The sequence below is a fragment of the Sminthopsis crassicaudata genome, chromosome 3 (genome assembly GCF_048593235.1).
Source record: "Sminthopsis crassicaudata isolate SCR6 chromosome 3, ASM4859323v1, whole genome shotgun sequence".
NCBI lineage: Eukaryota > Metazoa > Chordata > Mammalia > Dasyuromorphia > Dasyuridae > Sminthopsis > Sminthopsis crassicaudata.
The window spans coordinates 162923639-162940455 of record NC_133619.1 but is presented as its reverse complement, the minus strand read 5'-3'; the positions used below and the strand labels follow the sequence as shown (position 1 = coordinate 162940455).

The following is a 16817-nucleotide window of genomic DNA, read 5'->3' as shown; positions in this document are numbered from 1 at the left end:
TCTTATTTCTACAGATAAGAGACTCAGATCCATGACCTCTCCAAGGTCACAAAAGTAACAAATAAGCAAACTGGCCCCTGAAACATGGACATTTAGGAATTACTTTATATTCATTTTTCAAAACAAAAATATCTATATTACCCCAAAGCAGATTGATTTTATAATTATTTGTCTTTTTTTTTAACATTTTATAATTAAAAAAAAACACAACAAATTTTTGTGAGACTTTATTATGTTGTCAAGATATTGTCAGGTATCAGAAATGAGTATCCCTGAATTAAAATTCTATAAATTGATCCCTAACTTTGCTAAATGTATTGTCAAAATTACATATCTAATTTAGCTGATGCCCCTTTCTTCTATCTGAGAAAGGGAGAGAGTTGATTATGAAGTAAATTGCAAATAGAATGTAGATACATTACAAATATGAATAGAATTCATGAAAATTCTTGATCATTAGATGGATCACAGAGTTAGAAATTATTAAGTATGTAATTACATACCACTGACAGAATTTTGGGAAGTATTTAATTTCATACAATTATTTTTAAATCATGTTTGCTATTAATTGAAGTACATGGGTTTTATGTATTTCCTTGTGGAAATACCTGGCTGGTGAACAGAAAGAAAATAAAACAAATTTCACATACAGTGCACATGCATGCATGTAAACACAGACACACACACACACACACCACACACAACCTCTCCTGGAGAACAAGATGGCATTTTTTAAATCTTTGTTTACCTAGACTTTCTCATAATTCTTTGCACACAGTATATTCCTGATAAATATGTTTTATATTGAATTAGAGGGGCAGTCAAGTGGCTCAATGGATAGAGTACCAGTCCTGGAGACAGGATCTCTTCTTTCTGAGTTCAAATCTGTCCTCTGACACTTATTAGTCTGTATGACCCTGGGCAAGTCACTTAACTCTGTCTGCCTTTGTTTTCTCTCTGTAAAATGAGCTGGAAAAGGAAATGGTAAACCACTCTAATACCTCAGGCAAATGGAATCACAGAGTAAGAAACAATTGAAAAAGGACAGAACAACAAATTAAATTAGGTATTTGTTGAATCGGGGAAATAGACTGAATCAGAGACAATTCAAGAGCTAGTGTTTTCTGAATATTAGGAAAGAAAAGAAAGGGAGGAAGAAAGGAAGGAAAGAAGGAAGGAAGAAAGAAAGAAAAAGAAAAAGGAAGGAAGACAGAGAGAAGGAAGGAAGAAAAGGAGGAAGAAAGGAAGAAAAGAAAGGAAAATGGAAAAAAGGAAGGGAGAAAGAGAAAAAAGAAAGGAAGGAAGGAAGGAAGGAAGGAAGGAAGGAAGGAAGGAAGGAAGGAAGAAAGAAAGAAAGAAAGAAAGAAAGAAAGAAAGAAAGAAAGAAAGAAAGAAAGAAAGAAAGAAAGAAAGAAAGAAAGAAAGAAAGAAAGAAAGAAAGAAAGAAAGAAAGAAAGAAAGAAAGAAAGAAAGAAAAGGAAAGAAAGAAGGAAGGAATAAAGAAGGAAGGAAGAAAGGAAGGAAGGAAGGAAGGAAGGAAGGAAGGAAGGAAGGAAGGAAAGGAGGGAGAGAGAGAAGGAAGAGGAGGAAGGAAGGAAAGGAGGGAGAGAGAGAAGGAAGAGGAGGAAGAGGAGGAAAAGGAGGAGGAGGAGGAGGGAAGAGAGAATGAAGGGAGAGATTGACCAAAATGCAATCTAGTTGAGTTATATTGAGTGAGAAAATGTGGAGATGACAAAATATCTAAATATCCTAGTATATAGAGAGCCATACTGGAAGTTAGATGGAACTGGGTTCAAATTCTACTTCCAGCACATTATTCATGGACAAGTTCCCTAATCTTTCAGTGGTTCCAAGAAGTCCTATGAGACTAATTTTTTCTATCAGTGGAGGACCTTCCCCTAGGAATGTAATTACATGTCTAGACCAACACCCTCAAAAGCTAAGCCAAAATACAACTTCCAGTATCAGACTGCTTTATCCCACACTACATAATAGACATTCATCAATGCTATTTCCTGTGACACTGAACAACAAATTTTATTAGCTAGACATTAAGTATACAAAGAATTAAAGGAAACAGTCTAATATCTGTTTCTAGAACATGTGCATATGTAAGATTTTTTGTTCTTGTTGAGTTGTTTCAATTGTCTCAGATTATGATCCTATTGGTGTTTTCTTGGCAAAGATATTGAAATGGTTTGTCATTTCCTTCTCTAGTTTATTTTAAATATGGAAAAATGAAGACAAATAGGGTTAGGTGACTTGCCCTGGATTATAAAGCTACTAAGTATCTGAGGTCAAATTTGAACTCAGGATAATACTTCTTCCTGACTCCAGGCCCAGTATTCTAGCTGCCCAATAAATACAAATACTGTGACAATAAATACATGTTAATGGGGAAGGGAAACTCAAGGTGAAGGCATTAACAGCTTCCTGGTAGGAGTGAGGGATCAGGAAATGTTATGTAGATAGTAAGTAGTATGAGATGAGTTGTGAAGAAAACTAAAGATTCTAAGAAATGAAGGTAATGAGGAAAAATATACACAGTGATAAGAAAAATAGAAGGCATCTATAGATTTATTTTATGTTGAAAAAGGATCAATTTCCATTAATTTTTAATTAATCTTAACTTTTTGTTACAATGGAAAATTACAAAGGACATTTTTGGGCACATAATGAGTTTAGGTAATGAATGCAGAGCTCTCTTCCTGTCCCTCCTTCCACCTCCTTCAAGTTCATTGACTGGAGAAAAGCTCTACCATATGTCTCAAGGGTATTTATCTTGTTGTAGGTGACTAAGTACTATCAAAAGATATTTCTTGATTAAAGTCATGCAAGTGATTCAAAATGACTACATTTTGCTTACTCCAAATTCTATGCCTCCTGACACCCTCAGATTTGTCTAAATGCTCTACTCTGGGAATATTGCATGTTGTGGGAGGAAAGAGAGGAAAGTAAGCCAGCAGAGGCATTTAAAACAGAAATGTAGGTTAAATAAAACATATATTCATTTAATGAAATTTTAGGCCACTTAATAAATTGAGTTTTTTTTTAATGTGACAATATGAGCTAAGATATTTAGAAGCAAGGAAACTCATCCCACTATGCTACAGTTATTCCTGCATAAAAATCTGTATCCAGAATCAGATACTTTAAATTGTTCCTACTTTTCACAACTTTTGCCCTTTTTCTTCTTACAAACCTGCAAGTTGTATATTAGATAGAAACTTTCTGTTTTAATTCCACCCCCTCCTCATCCTCCCACTGGCCCTATAACATCTGTGGAGGATTCTAGAAAGGGGAAAAACAGCTTTCTATGTCAACATTGTTTGTCAGTCAGGGACAAAGTGTTCTACATTTTAATTTCAAGATAATAAGGATATTTTTTCTTTAAATTTATCTACTGAGCCACCATGGAGTCTATTCAGGCAAGTATGACTGACTTTATTTTTAAAAAAAATACACCATTAACTTATGTTAAAAATCCAGGCCATTCTTTGGGGATTATGAATTATTAGGGCCATGTAACATCTTCATTACTATCAAAAATAAGCCAAGATTCTTCATTATTGCTGTTGATTAAGAAGGTACTCTACAAATCTTGTTACCATTTGAAATTGAATAAAAATAATTTGTTGACTAAAGGCAATATGACATCCAGAGTTGAATCACCCACATTGTAAATGAGAAAAATAGTTTGCTACCAAGAGAAATATAGTTATTTGAAAAACAAATTTACGTTCATGAACATAATATCAGTAACTTTTCTCTGGATTCCTGAAATTTTTATATTCACATTATTCAGGAATCATTTATTTATATATTTTGCCCTGACCCTGCAATTCATTCATATAGTGAATTTCTAATGAGGAAATTCCCACTGCTGATGTAGGTCAGTGTTTCTCTTTGACTTACAGTTTTAGAGTTGCCTAGGAAAAATAAGATGCTCTGTGTGTGTGTGTGTGTGTGTGTGTGTATGTGTGTGTGTGTGTGTGTGTGTGTGTGTGTGTGTGAAACAGTTTATAGTATATATAACAGGTTATATGTACATATATATACATTTTTATATATGTGTATATATATATATATATGTCTATCTATATATCTCTCTATAATATTTATACATACACACACACACACACACACACACACACACACACTAGATATCACCCATTTGAGGTGGGGGAGTATTTAGAAAAAAGGTCAATGTATCAATGAAAAGGTCACTAATGACCATGGAGGTAACAAATTTTCATAGTGATAAAGTCAGAAGTCATGTTGCAATCATTAACATTTAGAGCATATAATAAGAATTTAGAAGCATCTTCTGATTTTTCACCAAAGTGTGGTCCTTTTTAGATATTTAAGATATTCTGTTTTATAAAACTCATCAATTTCCTGAGATGGCTAAACATTTTGATATTAATTCATATCTTTGAGTTAGTACTTGTCTCAAAGTGCCTTACTTGACATTTTTCTGCATTGCTTTTCAGATGTTTCTATTTAGTGGGACAACCATATTAACAAATTCTACAACTTTATTAACTTTTTAATCAAATAGTCGATTTTCTGATCTGTTGGCAAATGTATGCTGGTTTATTGTAATGACTTTATTACATTTCTCTGTTGTGGTTGTTTCCTTGGTTTCATAAACCAGAATTAATTCTCTTAAAAATCCTTGCCTAATTCTTACTAAATCTTTATTAATCCTTAATTAATATGAAGCTGATGAAGTACATTAAAACCTAGCTCTGGAATCTGAAATATATGAATTCAAAGGCACAACACAAACTATGCTAGCTTTTTAAACTTGAATTACTTGAATTGGGACCATCTCAGGTATTTAAGACTATAAATTGTTGAGGAGTTAGTCTGCCTTGGTGGTAGAAATTCCCTACACTATTGAAACCACCACTGCATACCTGCTTACCCTTCAAATTCTTTTCATAAGCTTTACTTTACTCATAATCCTTAATGCCTTATAATTAGAAAATTCTTTCTAGTTCTAAGCTAAATCCTTCTTGCTGTAGTTGAGACCTGATACCATTTTCCAATCCTAAATGAAAAAAAGAAGTTATTCATCAGCTCCATACCTTTTAATTCCACTCTTAGCTTTCTGCTCTACAGGCTAAATTATTACAGTTCCATTAGTCTTTCCCTGGAAAGCTTATTTCATAACTTCAGTCATTTGGTCAAATTCCTTTAGACCTCCCAAGGGGCTGCTTAAAGTGTTGTGTGTGTGTATATGTATATTTGCAAACTCCAATCTTTTTAGTTCTTCTTTGGAAATGGTATCTGCTTAAGAGAAAGGAGCCATGTTCTAGCTGTGGCAGTGATGGAGCCAGCATACTCTGGGAAAGAATGGATTTCCTTATCTGAAGTCAGCCAACAAAAGCTTCCTTCAGCTTTGTCACTAACATGATAATTAGATGAAGGCAGCTCATTATAAGTGTCTGACAATAGGTTCTTTCACAGCAGAAGTAGTAAGTCTGTTTTACTAGAAGTTCAAATAAAGCCCATATGATTATTTATTCCTTCTACCACTCATTTCTTATTGGTTGCATCTTGAAACTCCTTTAAAGAGGTCTGAGCCTAGTTGGCTCAATATCTAGTCACAAATATAGCCAAAGCAGCACTACAACAATAGATTTTGATAATTAAGAGCACTGAAAGGTTGTGACCATCCCCTGAACACCCAGCTGGTGTGAAAGAGTTAAAACTCAAACCTACATCTCTTTAAATCTAAAGCTATCTGTTGCACCACACTGCCTCTTGGTAGTTTTAAAATAATTATTGCTGAATAAAATTTTTAAGTTTAAAACTCTGTGGACTTTCTCTAATCCCTTTCTTATCTTAACTGGTTTAATCACAGCTGCTTTCTATTGGCAGAAATAGTAACTTTTAACTTTTATCCCTATTTTTTTAACCTTTCTGCATTGATCTTTGATTTCTGTTTAGGACTGGCACCACCCCAACAATAGACTGTTTTGTTTTATTTTTCCTTTATAGTAGTAGTTCTCAAACATTTGTTCTCAAACACTATCTTTATACTATTAAAATTATTGAGAATCTGTCCAAAGAGTTTTTATTTATGTGAGTTATATTTATATTTATCAATTTAGGAAAAAAATAACTATTTTTAAATTAAGAGACCCACAGGATTTATAAACTTTTAGAACCACTGGGGAGAAAATTGTTATCTGGCAACTGAGTTTGTGGTAGAAAATTATAGAGAATTAGGTCTAAATCATAATCCTGCCTCCAATAAGGATTTCTTCTGCACTCTTGATAAAATTGATTAATAGCTAATAGAACTCCTCTATGTGTAAAATTAGGATGATCTGGGACTGCCAGATTTGAGCAAAGCCAGTCAATAGACTCCTACTAATTCTATTTTTTTTTTCCAATACCACAAACCCAGTAATCCATACAGAAAAACAGGTGCCCTAACATCTTGATTTATTCACTAAGTAGAGAAATTCACTAAGGTTCTCTAGTCATTCAGGTGAATTACTGAGTTCTTACCATATTTATTTTTCTTTTTTACAAATTCAAATAACAACATTGTCAAACCATGCTGAGAATGAAAATGAATGTTTCCTGAGGAGGGATAAGTGGGTGAGGAGTAAGGTGCCTACAAGTTTCTCCAAGTAAATTGTGACACTCAACAGGGCTTATAGGAAAAGGATACAAACTATGGAAGGTAATTTGGTTCATGAAATGCTCCCAACCGGGAAAGGAAGATTCTCCTACTGTTTTCAAAGGGCATCTCATAACCACATATGTAAATATGCACCTGCCCTTTGGGACTTCTGGTTGTTTTTGTTGTGTGTTTTCCTTTCAGGAAGTTGAATAAGGTCAGGGCATATCACTGATAACATAAAGCTTTCCTTCTAAGCAGGACAGAAATTCAGCTTGTTTGTGTACATTTATGCATGTTTTTCTGAAAGATAAAGAAACCACAGCAAGAATATCACAATATAAATATCAAAAGATATTGTACCTAGAAGAAGAATATCCATGAACATCAGACATATACATATAAAAAATTGGTCGTTTTGGCCTACTATTTTATCAAATGCACATAAGAAGACTCAAAAGAAGTAAATGGAATTCAGAACATGTCAGCATTTATTCTGAAGAAAAAGCACATTGGGCTCTGAGATTGGTCCATGTTTACTTGTATTTCACACCTTCATACAGCACTGTGGCAGCTTCATTACTTAGCAAAAGAAATGAACATGAGGCAGTTGCTGCAGTCAAATGCTTATATAACCAATTATTTTATCCACAGACATTTAGAGCTCAAATCACTAAAGCATTCCAATTGAAATTTTCAACAGAAAAAAAAAAGCCTCAGATTAAATGTTTTGGGAAAATATGACTAAAATATAAAAGAAAATCATTTCATTCCTGCTATACCATAAACAGGAAAGCAACATTTATGTTGAGCCTGACTTCTGAGTTTAATCACTGAAATTTCACTAAATGTAGAGCTGTAATTAGCAATTCTGGAGACTGGGGCAAGCAGCATGAAAAGTAATTTCAAATCAACTTCTTAAGACAAATTCAATTGGTGAATGGGAGATACTGAACCTTAGGACCCAAGATCCCATTGGGGGAGATAGCTCAGGATGCCTACCAAATGAAGTGGAGAAAAGACCCCAGAGTATCATAAGGAAGCTGAAAAGTAGAAACAAGCAAGGGTTTGTGAAAGAATATTTTATTTAATTATTCTTCTTATTACTTGTGTACTAAACTCACTTGTTTCTATCTGCTGAAGAAATATACCTCTACCTTTAAATTCCAGTAACTTGTGGCAAATTCCTGCTTCTCCTGCTATAGTTATGGCTCTTCTTAAATGAGATTTACAATGGAAAGCATGTAATATTCCAGCTCTAGTACCACAACATAAACAAACACTTTCACATAGACTCTAATCTTCACCAATATTTGTTTAAAAGATATTTAATATGAGGACCACATGCATATATTGTTTCAAAAAGGTTCTTAGTTCTTTAAAAAAAGGGATAAAAATTTTAAGATATCTATAATTTTTATCCTATACAGCATTGAGAATCTTTTGAAAATAATTTAAACTTAGGCTTTTGAGTTTAGGTTTGTGTTATTTCCATAATTTCACTCTATAAATGCATTTTTCAAAAGACTTATTTCCAAATAATGTGTAGTCCTAAGCAACAAACCTTAAGTCTCTATAAGGAGTCAGTTCTTAGGCCCTAATATGTTTAGTAGATAATGAGAATATGAATTTCAGATGGGCAACATGAAGCCCATGTTCTTTCAGTTGTACTTTCTAAACAACACAATAAGATGAGTCATGTTTTGTCTGTGGCTAAACAAAATCATCAAGGGAGGTAATGCAAACTTGACTGAAGAGTCCTCAGTAACACATATGTCTGTTAAGCTTCTCAGAAGACTTCTGGCCACCACCAATGTTATGCTTCTGACAATAGGGTGGCTCAGTCACTACGTTCCTGAAAACTTAAAATCAATGAAAAGAAAGCAGGCCCTATGATGCATTTGGAAATAAGTTCATGAATTTCCATCTTCCTCTTTTCCCTGCCCTTTCCCCAAATAGATCTGTGTAGGCTAAGTAGCTATGTATTCTTCTCTCTGACTCAATTTCCTCGTTGAAAAAATAGCAACAACTACTGTCATTTCTATTGTGCTTCAATGTTTACAAAATATTTTAGGTGTTGTCTTATTTGATTTGATAAAATTATTTGATAGTAATTTTATAAGCTAAACTTGTGGGATTTACTTAATCTCCATAGGTGTCCTTTAACCTCCACATAATCTTCTTCACCTGTAAAATAAATGGGGTGGACTACTTGACTTCTGAAATTCCTTAAAGTTTTAAAAATATGTTCTAAAATTACTTCTAGGTATGTAATGACACAGATTAAGATTAAACAATTGCCTGTGTTCATACAGCTAATAAGAATCAGCAATGAGATTTAAATACACATTTTTGCTGAATCTTTTTGTGTTATCACCACCATACATGATCTCATCATTACCAGGGGAAAATAGTACTACAGTATTCAGAGTGTGTCATTTAAGGATAAAATACATTTAAATTTGCTTGGAGTGAAAATTATTGTTGAACATCATTATACAAACTCAAACTTGTATTACTATTCACAAGAACTCTTCCTTCCTCCTCCCTTTCTATCTCCAGTTAGATCAAGGAATTTAGAAGGATATTTTTAAGCTATCTCATTACTATATTACTTATAATTGATGTAGGAAAGCTAACATTGTTAGGTCTGACTTTTTGTAGGCAGTGGTCAAATGCATCACAGATACAGCAAGATACGAGTAAGAGCACAGGTAGATCATTCAGCTATCTTTAAGACCACTAGATCAACTATTAACTTTTTTTCTCTCCAGACAATTTTCCTCTATCTTCTCATTTTAGAGCCAAACTCCTAGAAAATAATTCCTCCAATCTTTTTTACTCACTTTTCATTCCTTAGCCAGTAGGTTTCTGTCTTCTGATCTCATCACTTAACTGAAATCATAATTGCTAAGTCTTATAGATTGTTTCAATTTTCATCCTTAACTTCTCTGTAGTATTTAAATGATCACTCATTTTTCCTTAACACATTCTCCTCCCTTTTTTTTCTCCCTTTCTCTTTCTCTCTCTTTTTAAATGCTGATCTTTACTTATTCTCTTCCTACCTGACTGAGTGTTTCAGTCTCCTTGCTAGATCATCAGTCACATACCCCTGGGAAGTGGGGGGTGAGGGGATATATCCGGACTTTGTCTCTGAGCCATTTTATCTTTTTCTTCGATTTTCTTTCATTTGGTGATCTCATCAGTGTTCATCTCAAGAAAAATGTCTTATAGTTCCAGTCTCTCTTGAATTCCATTCCCATATCATGAGAATCATTCTGTAAGCCTATCAAAATAAATTCCCAAATACTTTTGTTTTCTATTTTCCTGTGTCTCTTAAAGATACCACTATCCATTTAATACCACATTTTAAATTTTGGAGTCATCCGTCTATTCTTCCCTTTATCTTCTCTCTCATATCCAGTCATTTGCCAGTTCCTTTCAGTTCATATAAGTTTAATAATATTTAGGAAATGAAAAAAATACTATGTTTGTATTATTTTGTATCTGTATTTGTATTATTTTGTTAAATTTGTAGAAATCATCCTGTAGGCTCCCCCAAAACTATTTCATCTTTTCCATCTCCATATAACATGGAATTAAAAAAAAAAAAGTTAGCATTAGAAGCAGTCATTTTAGAGAATATCTAACTCAACTTTCATCCAATGCAAAAATATCTTCAAATTCTCTGATGTATTATAATCAAGCATTAGTTTGAATATTTAAAGTGATGAGAATCTGATCACCTTTTAGAAAGTAGCCTGTTCATTGCATTTTTAACAATTCTAGTTGACAAAAATTGCCGTCCACAAAGTGTAATAATCTGCCTCCATTACAACTAGCACTAATTAACCTTTAGCTGTAGCAGAATTAGACTAATCCTTCTCCCACAGGACAGCTCTTCAGATACAAAGACAGCTATCATGTTTCTCTTCAGTCTTCTTTCTAGATTCAATAACTTAAATTTCAACAAGAGTCCCTCACAGGATATGGTTTCTAAAACCTTACAATTTCTTGTGCTTAGTAAATGTTTAATAAATGTTTGATAAATTCAATTTGCTCTTTAGAGTAAATTAGAGCTCTTTAGAGCTCTTCTCCTCACCTATCATTAGAAAACAAGGGAGACCTTTATTGATTTCTATGTCTATGGCTAGATAGAGATAGATAGATGATAGATAGATAGATGAGTAGATAGATTATTCTTTAGCTTATTTTAGTAGAAAATATTTTTAACATATCTTGTGCAAACTAATTCTTAATTCTGAAAAAACATTTCACTTACACACATGCCCATGCCCAAGAGGGACAAACTCCCTTGATGTGTCAGAATTCCTCATGGGTTGCATTCCCTTAGCAAGCTTTATGATATTTTTCACACTTGCCAACTTGTTTAGCATGCCCACACAGGTTTTGCCAATTACTTTTTGACATGCCTTGTTCCTGAATGTCTACTTCTGAAAGCTTTTGAAATTTGATTTGCCTTTATTGAACATGCTACAATCTGATCATATTGTGGATCAATACTTAGACACCTTCAAATGGAAATACAAAGAAATCTAATGAATGGAAAATATTGGTTAGACCACAGTTTATTGAGAAATACTTGGAAATTCTAATAAATTGCAAGTTTACAATCAATCAATATGAACTTAGGGGTCCCAAAGGTCATATGATCTTAGACTGTATTTTAAAAGTATATAATGAATCCTGTTGTATTCTATCCCATTCAGACCACATTGTGTTCACATATGAATGCTATATTCTAGGGAAGAAACTAACAAACTGGAATAGGGCCAGAGAAGAGCAACCATAATGAAAGGAGATTGAAAGCCATATTATAGTATACCCAAATTGATGAAAGGAACTGGGAATGCTTAGCATTGAAAAGAGAAATCTTAGGAGGGAAATGATAGCTGTCTTTAAGTTTGTTACATAATAAATAAAGTTATCTTATTTGGATCTGGACAACAGATTTCTAAGAAAGAGGCAAAAATGTCAGAAAGAGGCTTCATGTTAGAAAAAACTTCCTCATATTTAAGTCTGCCTCAAAGCAGGATGGGCTTCTTCAGAAGTTAATTGGTGCTTTCTTCATCACCAGAAGTCTTCAAATGGAGACTCCGTGATTACCAATAAGTGTTGAAGAAGAGAAGGAGTCTTTTTGAGGTTGAACTCAGTCACTAGGGAGCCATGCAACTCTGAGATTCTGTGATTTTGTTAAGGAGAAGATATTATAACAACATACATGGCTTTTCTGATAGTAGCTGCTAGATGTTTCAATCATGTAGACTTTAATCTTATGAAAATATGCAAGAAAAATAGGATAGAAATATTATTTATGTATGCTATAATGAACACAAAACAAAGCATACATAGTATATGTTGAGAAAACTCAATGTAAGTAGTATTTTTCAAATTACAATGAGGAGACAATTTCAAACTGTAAAAACCCTCTACTGAAATATAAGGACAGATTGTTTCCTTGAGCTATTATATTAGAAACTGGAATACTGTTATTTCTTGTTTTGAGGTTTGGTTTTTGGTAACAAAAGAGTGTTTGTTACTGGAAGAAACTGGGAATCAGAATAAAAAAGGAAAGGAAAGATTAGCCCATAAGGCACATACAATTTCCTGAAATCATAACAGAATATTCTCTTAGAGAAGAGAAGGAAACATTCTGTCATTGAAAAGTGAAATTGATATCTAATCAAAGAAATCTATCTTCAAATATTATTCTTACTTCTAAACTAGCTACTGAGTAGAACCTTGTCTTTCTTAGAGTATCTCTTCAAAAAATATGTAGATTTCCCATGAGAAGAGTGAATTATTTGAACTAGCAATCTATATGGCAAAATATGTGTTGCATCCTCCATATTCAGATTCCATAATGTCAAGAGATATGGAACAGTGTAAAACAGGGTTTCAAAATTGTTATCAAAAGTTCCCACTTATATATGGAAACATAATAACAGACAAAGGAAAGAGAAAGATTAAAAAAAAAAAAAAAAAGAATACTTACCTCTTCCCATTCTGTAGCAGATCTTTTCCCCATGAGATAATATAATTAAGCTCACAATAAGCATCCTTGAGGTTTTTTTTTTTTCCCCCAAATTCTTAAGGTATTTTCCAAGGCTAATTTGCTAATTTATATTTTCTGGTAAAAATCTTTTTTTCCAGGTCATCATCTGGTTATGAAGGTCTATGGAAAATAATAATTACATATTTGTTTAATGTATTATTTAATTTCAGGAGCTATAACAATTAAATTTTCTTTGTACATCTAAATTTCACAAGTCTGAAATTTCTCAACTGGTGAAAGGATACAAGACCAGCACTGAATTCTAGCACTTCTAAAATAAATAAAAGCTAGAGCTTGCCAGATCTTATCCAGAAGCTGGGCAATTGAATCTTACTAATTTGGTACTCTATTGTCACAGTTTAACTTGCTGCCAGTCCTTTAAGGTTTTAATGTGTACTTGCATTTTCTGAACTTTCAAATCTTTTCAACCAGAATTCTTTCAGTTCAAATACCAATCCTTCTTCCTTATTCCATTCCTCACTCACTATTGAGACAGGTGCTATATGAATTTATAAGTTTAGAATTTAATCCAAACTAAAAAGTATCTGAGCACTGGATAAAAGGACTTCACTATTGATGATTATATTTATCTTTATCTATCAAATTTCCTGGAGCTGTCTCAAATAACCTGCCTGAATTTCTCACATATGAGGAACTGATAATCATGTCTTATCTTTCATATCCTTTTGGAACCTTCCATTAGAGTGATCTTTTCTCCACGTATATTGTATGTGACTAAGTAGAATCTAAATTTTTTGAAGCTAGCTTCCCAGTGTTTAATTAATTTTTTATATGTCAAAATAGTCTTATAATATCAGTTACTCATTGTTTTATAAATTGAATTAAGTCTAAAATTTTTAAAAATCTATTAATTTATCAGTTGTCTACATTTAATTATAAAATTGTTGGTGATTTACTTTTTTAACACACCCAAATCATATAAATACCAAACAACAATTCTAAGACTATGTCTATACGATATATTAGAGTTTAGCAAAAGCCAGATTTCTAATTGAATATGATTCTTCTCTCATATTTATAGATCTATCATTGGAACTTGAAGTGGCCAACAAATGCCACAAACTATGCTCATTTCAATTTTATGGTCGTTGGATATTGATATTGCAAATCTGATTTTGAAAAAAAAATTTAAAACTTTAAGTTTTATATATTCAATATGTTCTCAAGTATAGTGTAGAAGAAATGTTAGCATCACACGCTCTAGAAATGAAATTTTCCATCTTCAGCATTCAAAAAATATTTTATCTTAATAATTATTATAATCCTTCCAAATATTCGTCATCAAAGTCCAACAAAACAATAATCATGGAATCATAAAATGTTAGAGATTGAATGGAGCTGAGAGGTAAATTAGGTAACTTCTGAAATCCTTTCCAACTCTAAAATTTTGTGAATCAGTGATTATATAATCCAAAGTCAATGAAACCCTGACATTTTAAGTGACTTGCCACAAATCAATCACATAGCTTAATGTTAGGGGGAGGCAGCTCAAGTTGAAAATCTGAAAAAATGAGGAAAAGAAGAAACAATTTTAAAAAAGATCTTTTCTCTCTTTTCCATTTGGCATTTTTGGTGCCCTCTAAGAATGGGAGAAGAGTGATAAATAAAGTACTTTCAAATAGATAATTGAAAACTATAGAATATAGATTTGAATCTTAACAAATTGTATTGTGGTCATTTGTGTAGAATGGGAGCAGAGATGGGCATTGTTTTGCCTTTTGTTTTTGTTTGTTTTAAAGAATGCATCACTTCCTTATTACTAGTACAATGTACCCTTTCTAGAATTCTCTTAGTAACCACCAAAAATTAAGTGAAATAAATAAAATGAGAGTTTAATTCCAATACTCTAAAATTCAATTGAATAAGTGTAGGTATTGTGTGATCGTCACAGTTTAATATCTAATTAAGTAAATATTTAGTGACTTTTTTGTGAACCACCAAGTACCTAAGAAAGCCAAAGTTAACATTATAATGTTGTTTTTGAAAAAAAAAAAAAGAAAGAAAGAAAGAAAAAGAAAAAATATATAAATTTACCTTCTCCTGGATCATTTTAAATATCTTGATTTTTGTGAGTTTTGCATTATCTGGGACTATGGGATTTTTTTATGTGTTAGACATGAATCAGAAATGTAAATTTTTCTTGCTGTGTTTATAGTTCTACACTTTGCTCTGTTTCTTAAAGTTCAAACAGCTTAATAGTTATTGTTTTCTCCAGCTGTATTTGGTCAGCATTTTAGGAGAATCAGCACCATCTACTGTTCATTGTGAGCATTGAAGCTAGAGCTTTAGATGAAAAGGAAATTGTAGAAGGCAAATAGTTCCATACATTGCACCAAATAATTACAATATTTTCAAATACTAAATTGGGTTATTTTATTTCTATAATATTTATTCTTTTTTTTAAATTCAAACTAAAGTTTAATCACTCATATGTCACTTAAGCAGTTTTAAGCTAATTCAATAACAAACTATTAATTGGTACTTTATTGAGGATGTGATGGATGAATTTATTATTTTTAATTGCAGTAATTATAAAATTGTTGTGGTTTTATCCAGTCATAAACATGCATTCCACAAATGCTGATTTTTTTTTTCATTTCAAAGCAAGAATTTACCTTATTGTATGATATGTCCTGTTAGTGGTAGCAATGTTAACATCTCTATATATTTTTGATTTTTCTCTTTTTTTTCCAGACTGTCTACAAAGCCTGGCTCTGTTCCCAGTATTTTGAAGTCACACAGTTTCACTGCAGAAAGACAATTCCTTGCAAGCAATACTGTTTGGAGGTTCAGACAAGGTGTCCATTTATATTACCAGACAATGATGATGTCATCTATGGAGGACTATCGAGTTTCATCTGTACAGGTACAGTGCAGTGCAGTGTGTGCCAAAGGTTCTCTTTTGACAGATTTAACCTTGAAGTCAGAGCTCGTAGTTTTCCATGATTTTATTAATTGAAACATTCTGAAATTGGTTGAAGCATCCCTCAAACTGCTCCTTCAGCTTTTGAATCAGCAAATTCCCAACATTTTCTAGGGAATTATGTTGACCGTAATAATTAACTCTGAATAAGTATATTTCTGAGAGCAAAATATTATAGATCATTAGATGTACTTAATTTGAGTTAGAATAGGCTATGTTCTGTCTGCAATGTCTTAGTATTACATAAGAATGATTAACATAATGAGGCTAGTAAAACAATCTCTTCCTATTTAAATTAAAATAATGTCTACATTCACATGTCTAATTCTGTCAATTTCATGTTTCATTTTCTCATTTGCATAAACATCCAAATCATGAAAAATATTTATTTCTCAGTACTGTTAGATTATATAACTTATACAAACAATCCCATTTTAATTTTTCCATTAATAATAATATAACTTCTCTTAGCAAGTGGCTCCAAATAGTCAATAAAGCAATTAGTATTTATTTGCATAGCTATACGTATTATTAAATTGATATACAAAACAAGTTTTGAAGGGTAAGTATTCTAATTTTGTAGTCAAGGATATGGGGGAGAAGAGGGGAAGGAGGAGGGAGGGAGAAACAGAGACAGAGAAAGAAACAGAGAGAGACAAACAGAAAGAGAGAGACAGAGACAAAGAGACAAAGACAGAGACAAATATATTTCCTCCAAAACAGGTCAAGGACAAAAATTAGGACTCAAGATGTCTTACATTCAGATTTGCTTATGTACAGCTTTCTCTTGTAAACATAATGACTAAATCTCAACATGGAGTCAGAATGACCTGGATTTAAATCTTGCTTCTAACCTTGATGTACTCATACAACTCTGGCTTTGATTTCTTCACTTATAAAATGAGGAGTTTACATTCAATTAAGTGTAAGGTCCCTTTTAGTTCCTTATATATGATCCTCACACTCTTCACTGGAACAAAAAAATATATGTATATTTTGGTCATGGTCTGTTATTTCATCCTGTATAATGAATTTTCAGGATGGAAGTTACCTCCATTCATATAGATTGTCAATACTTTTGTAATTTGAAGTTTTAAAGAATTACTTGGGAACAATGAAGATTTGCCCATGATTATACAGCAAATATTTACCAGAAA

General features: G+C 32.5%; 1 protein-coding gene across 2 annotated transcripts in view; it reads left to right on the top strand.

The window, feature by feature from the left end:
- The window catches only part of NALF1 (NALCN channel auxiliary factor 1), a 710740-nt gene that overhangs the window by 657466 nt on the left and 36457 nt on the right, over positions 1-16817 (top strand). For both annotated transcript variants that reach the window (XM_074299501.1, XM_074299502.1), the window contains exon 2: positions 15432-15603. In XM_074299501.1, coding sequence (XP_074155602.1) covers positions 15432-15603 — 172 coding nt within the window. The remainder of the gene's footprint in view (positions 1-15431; positions 15604-16817) is intronic.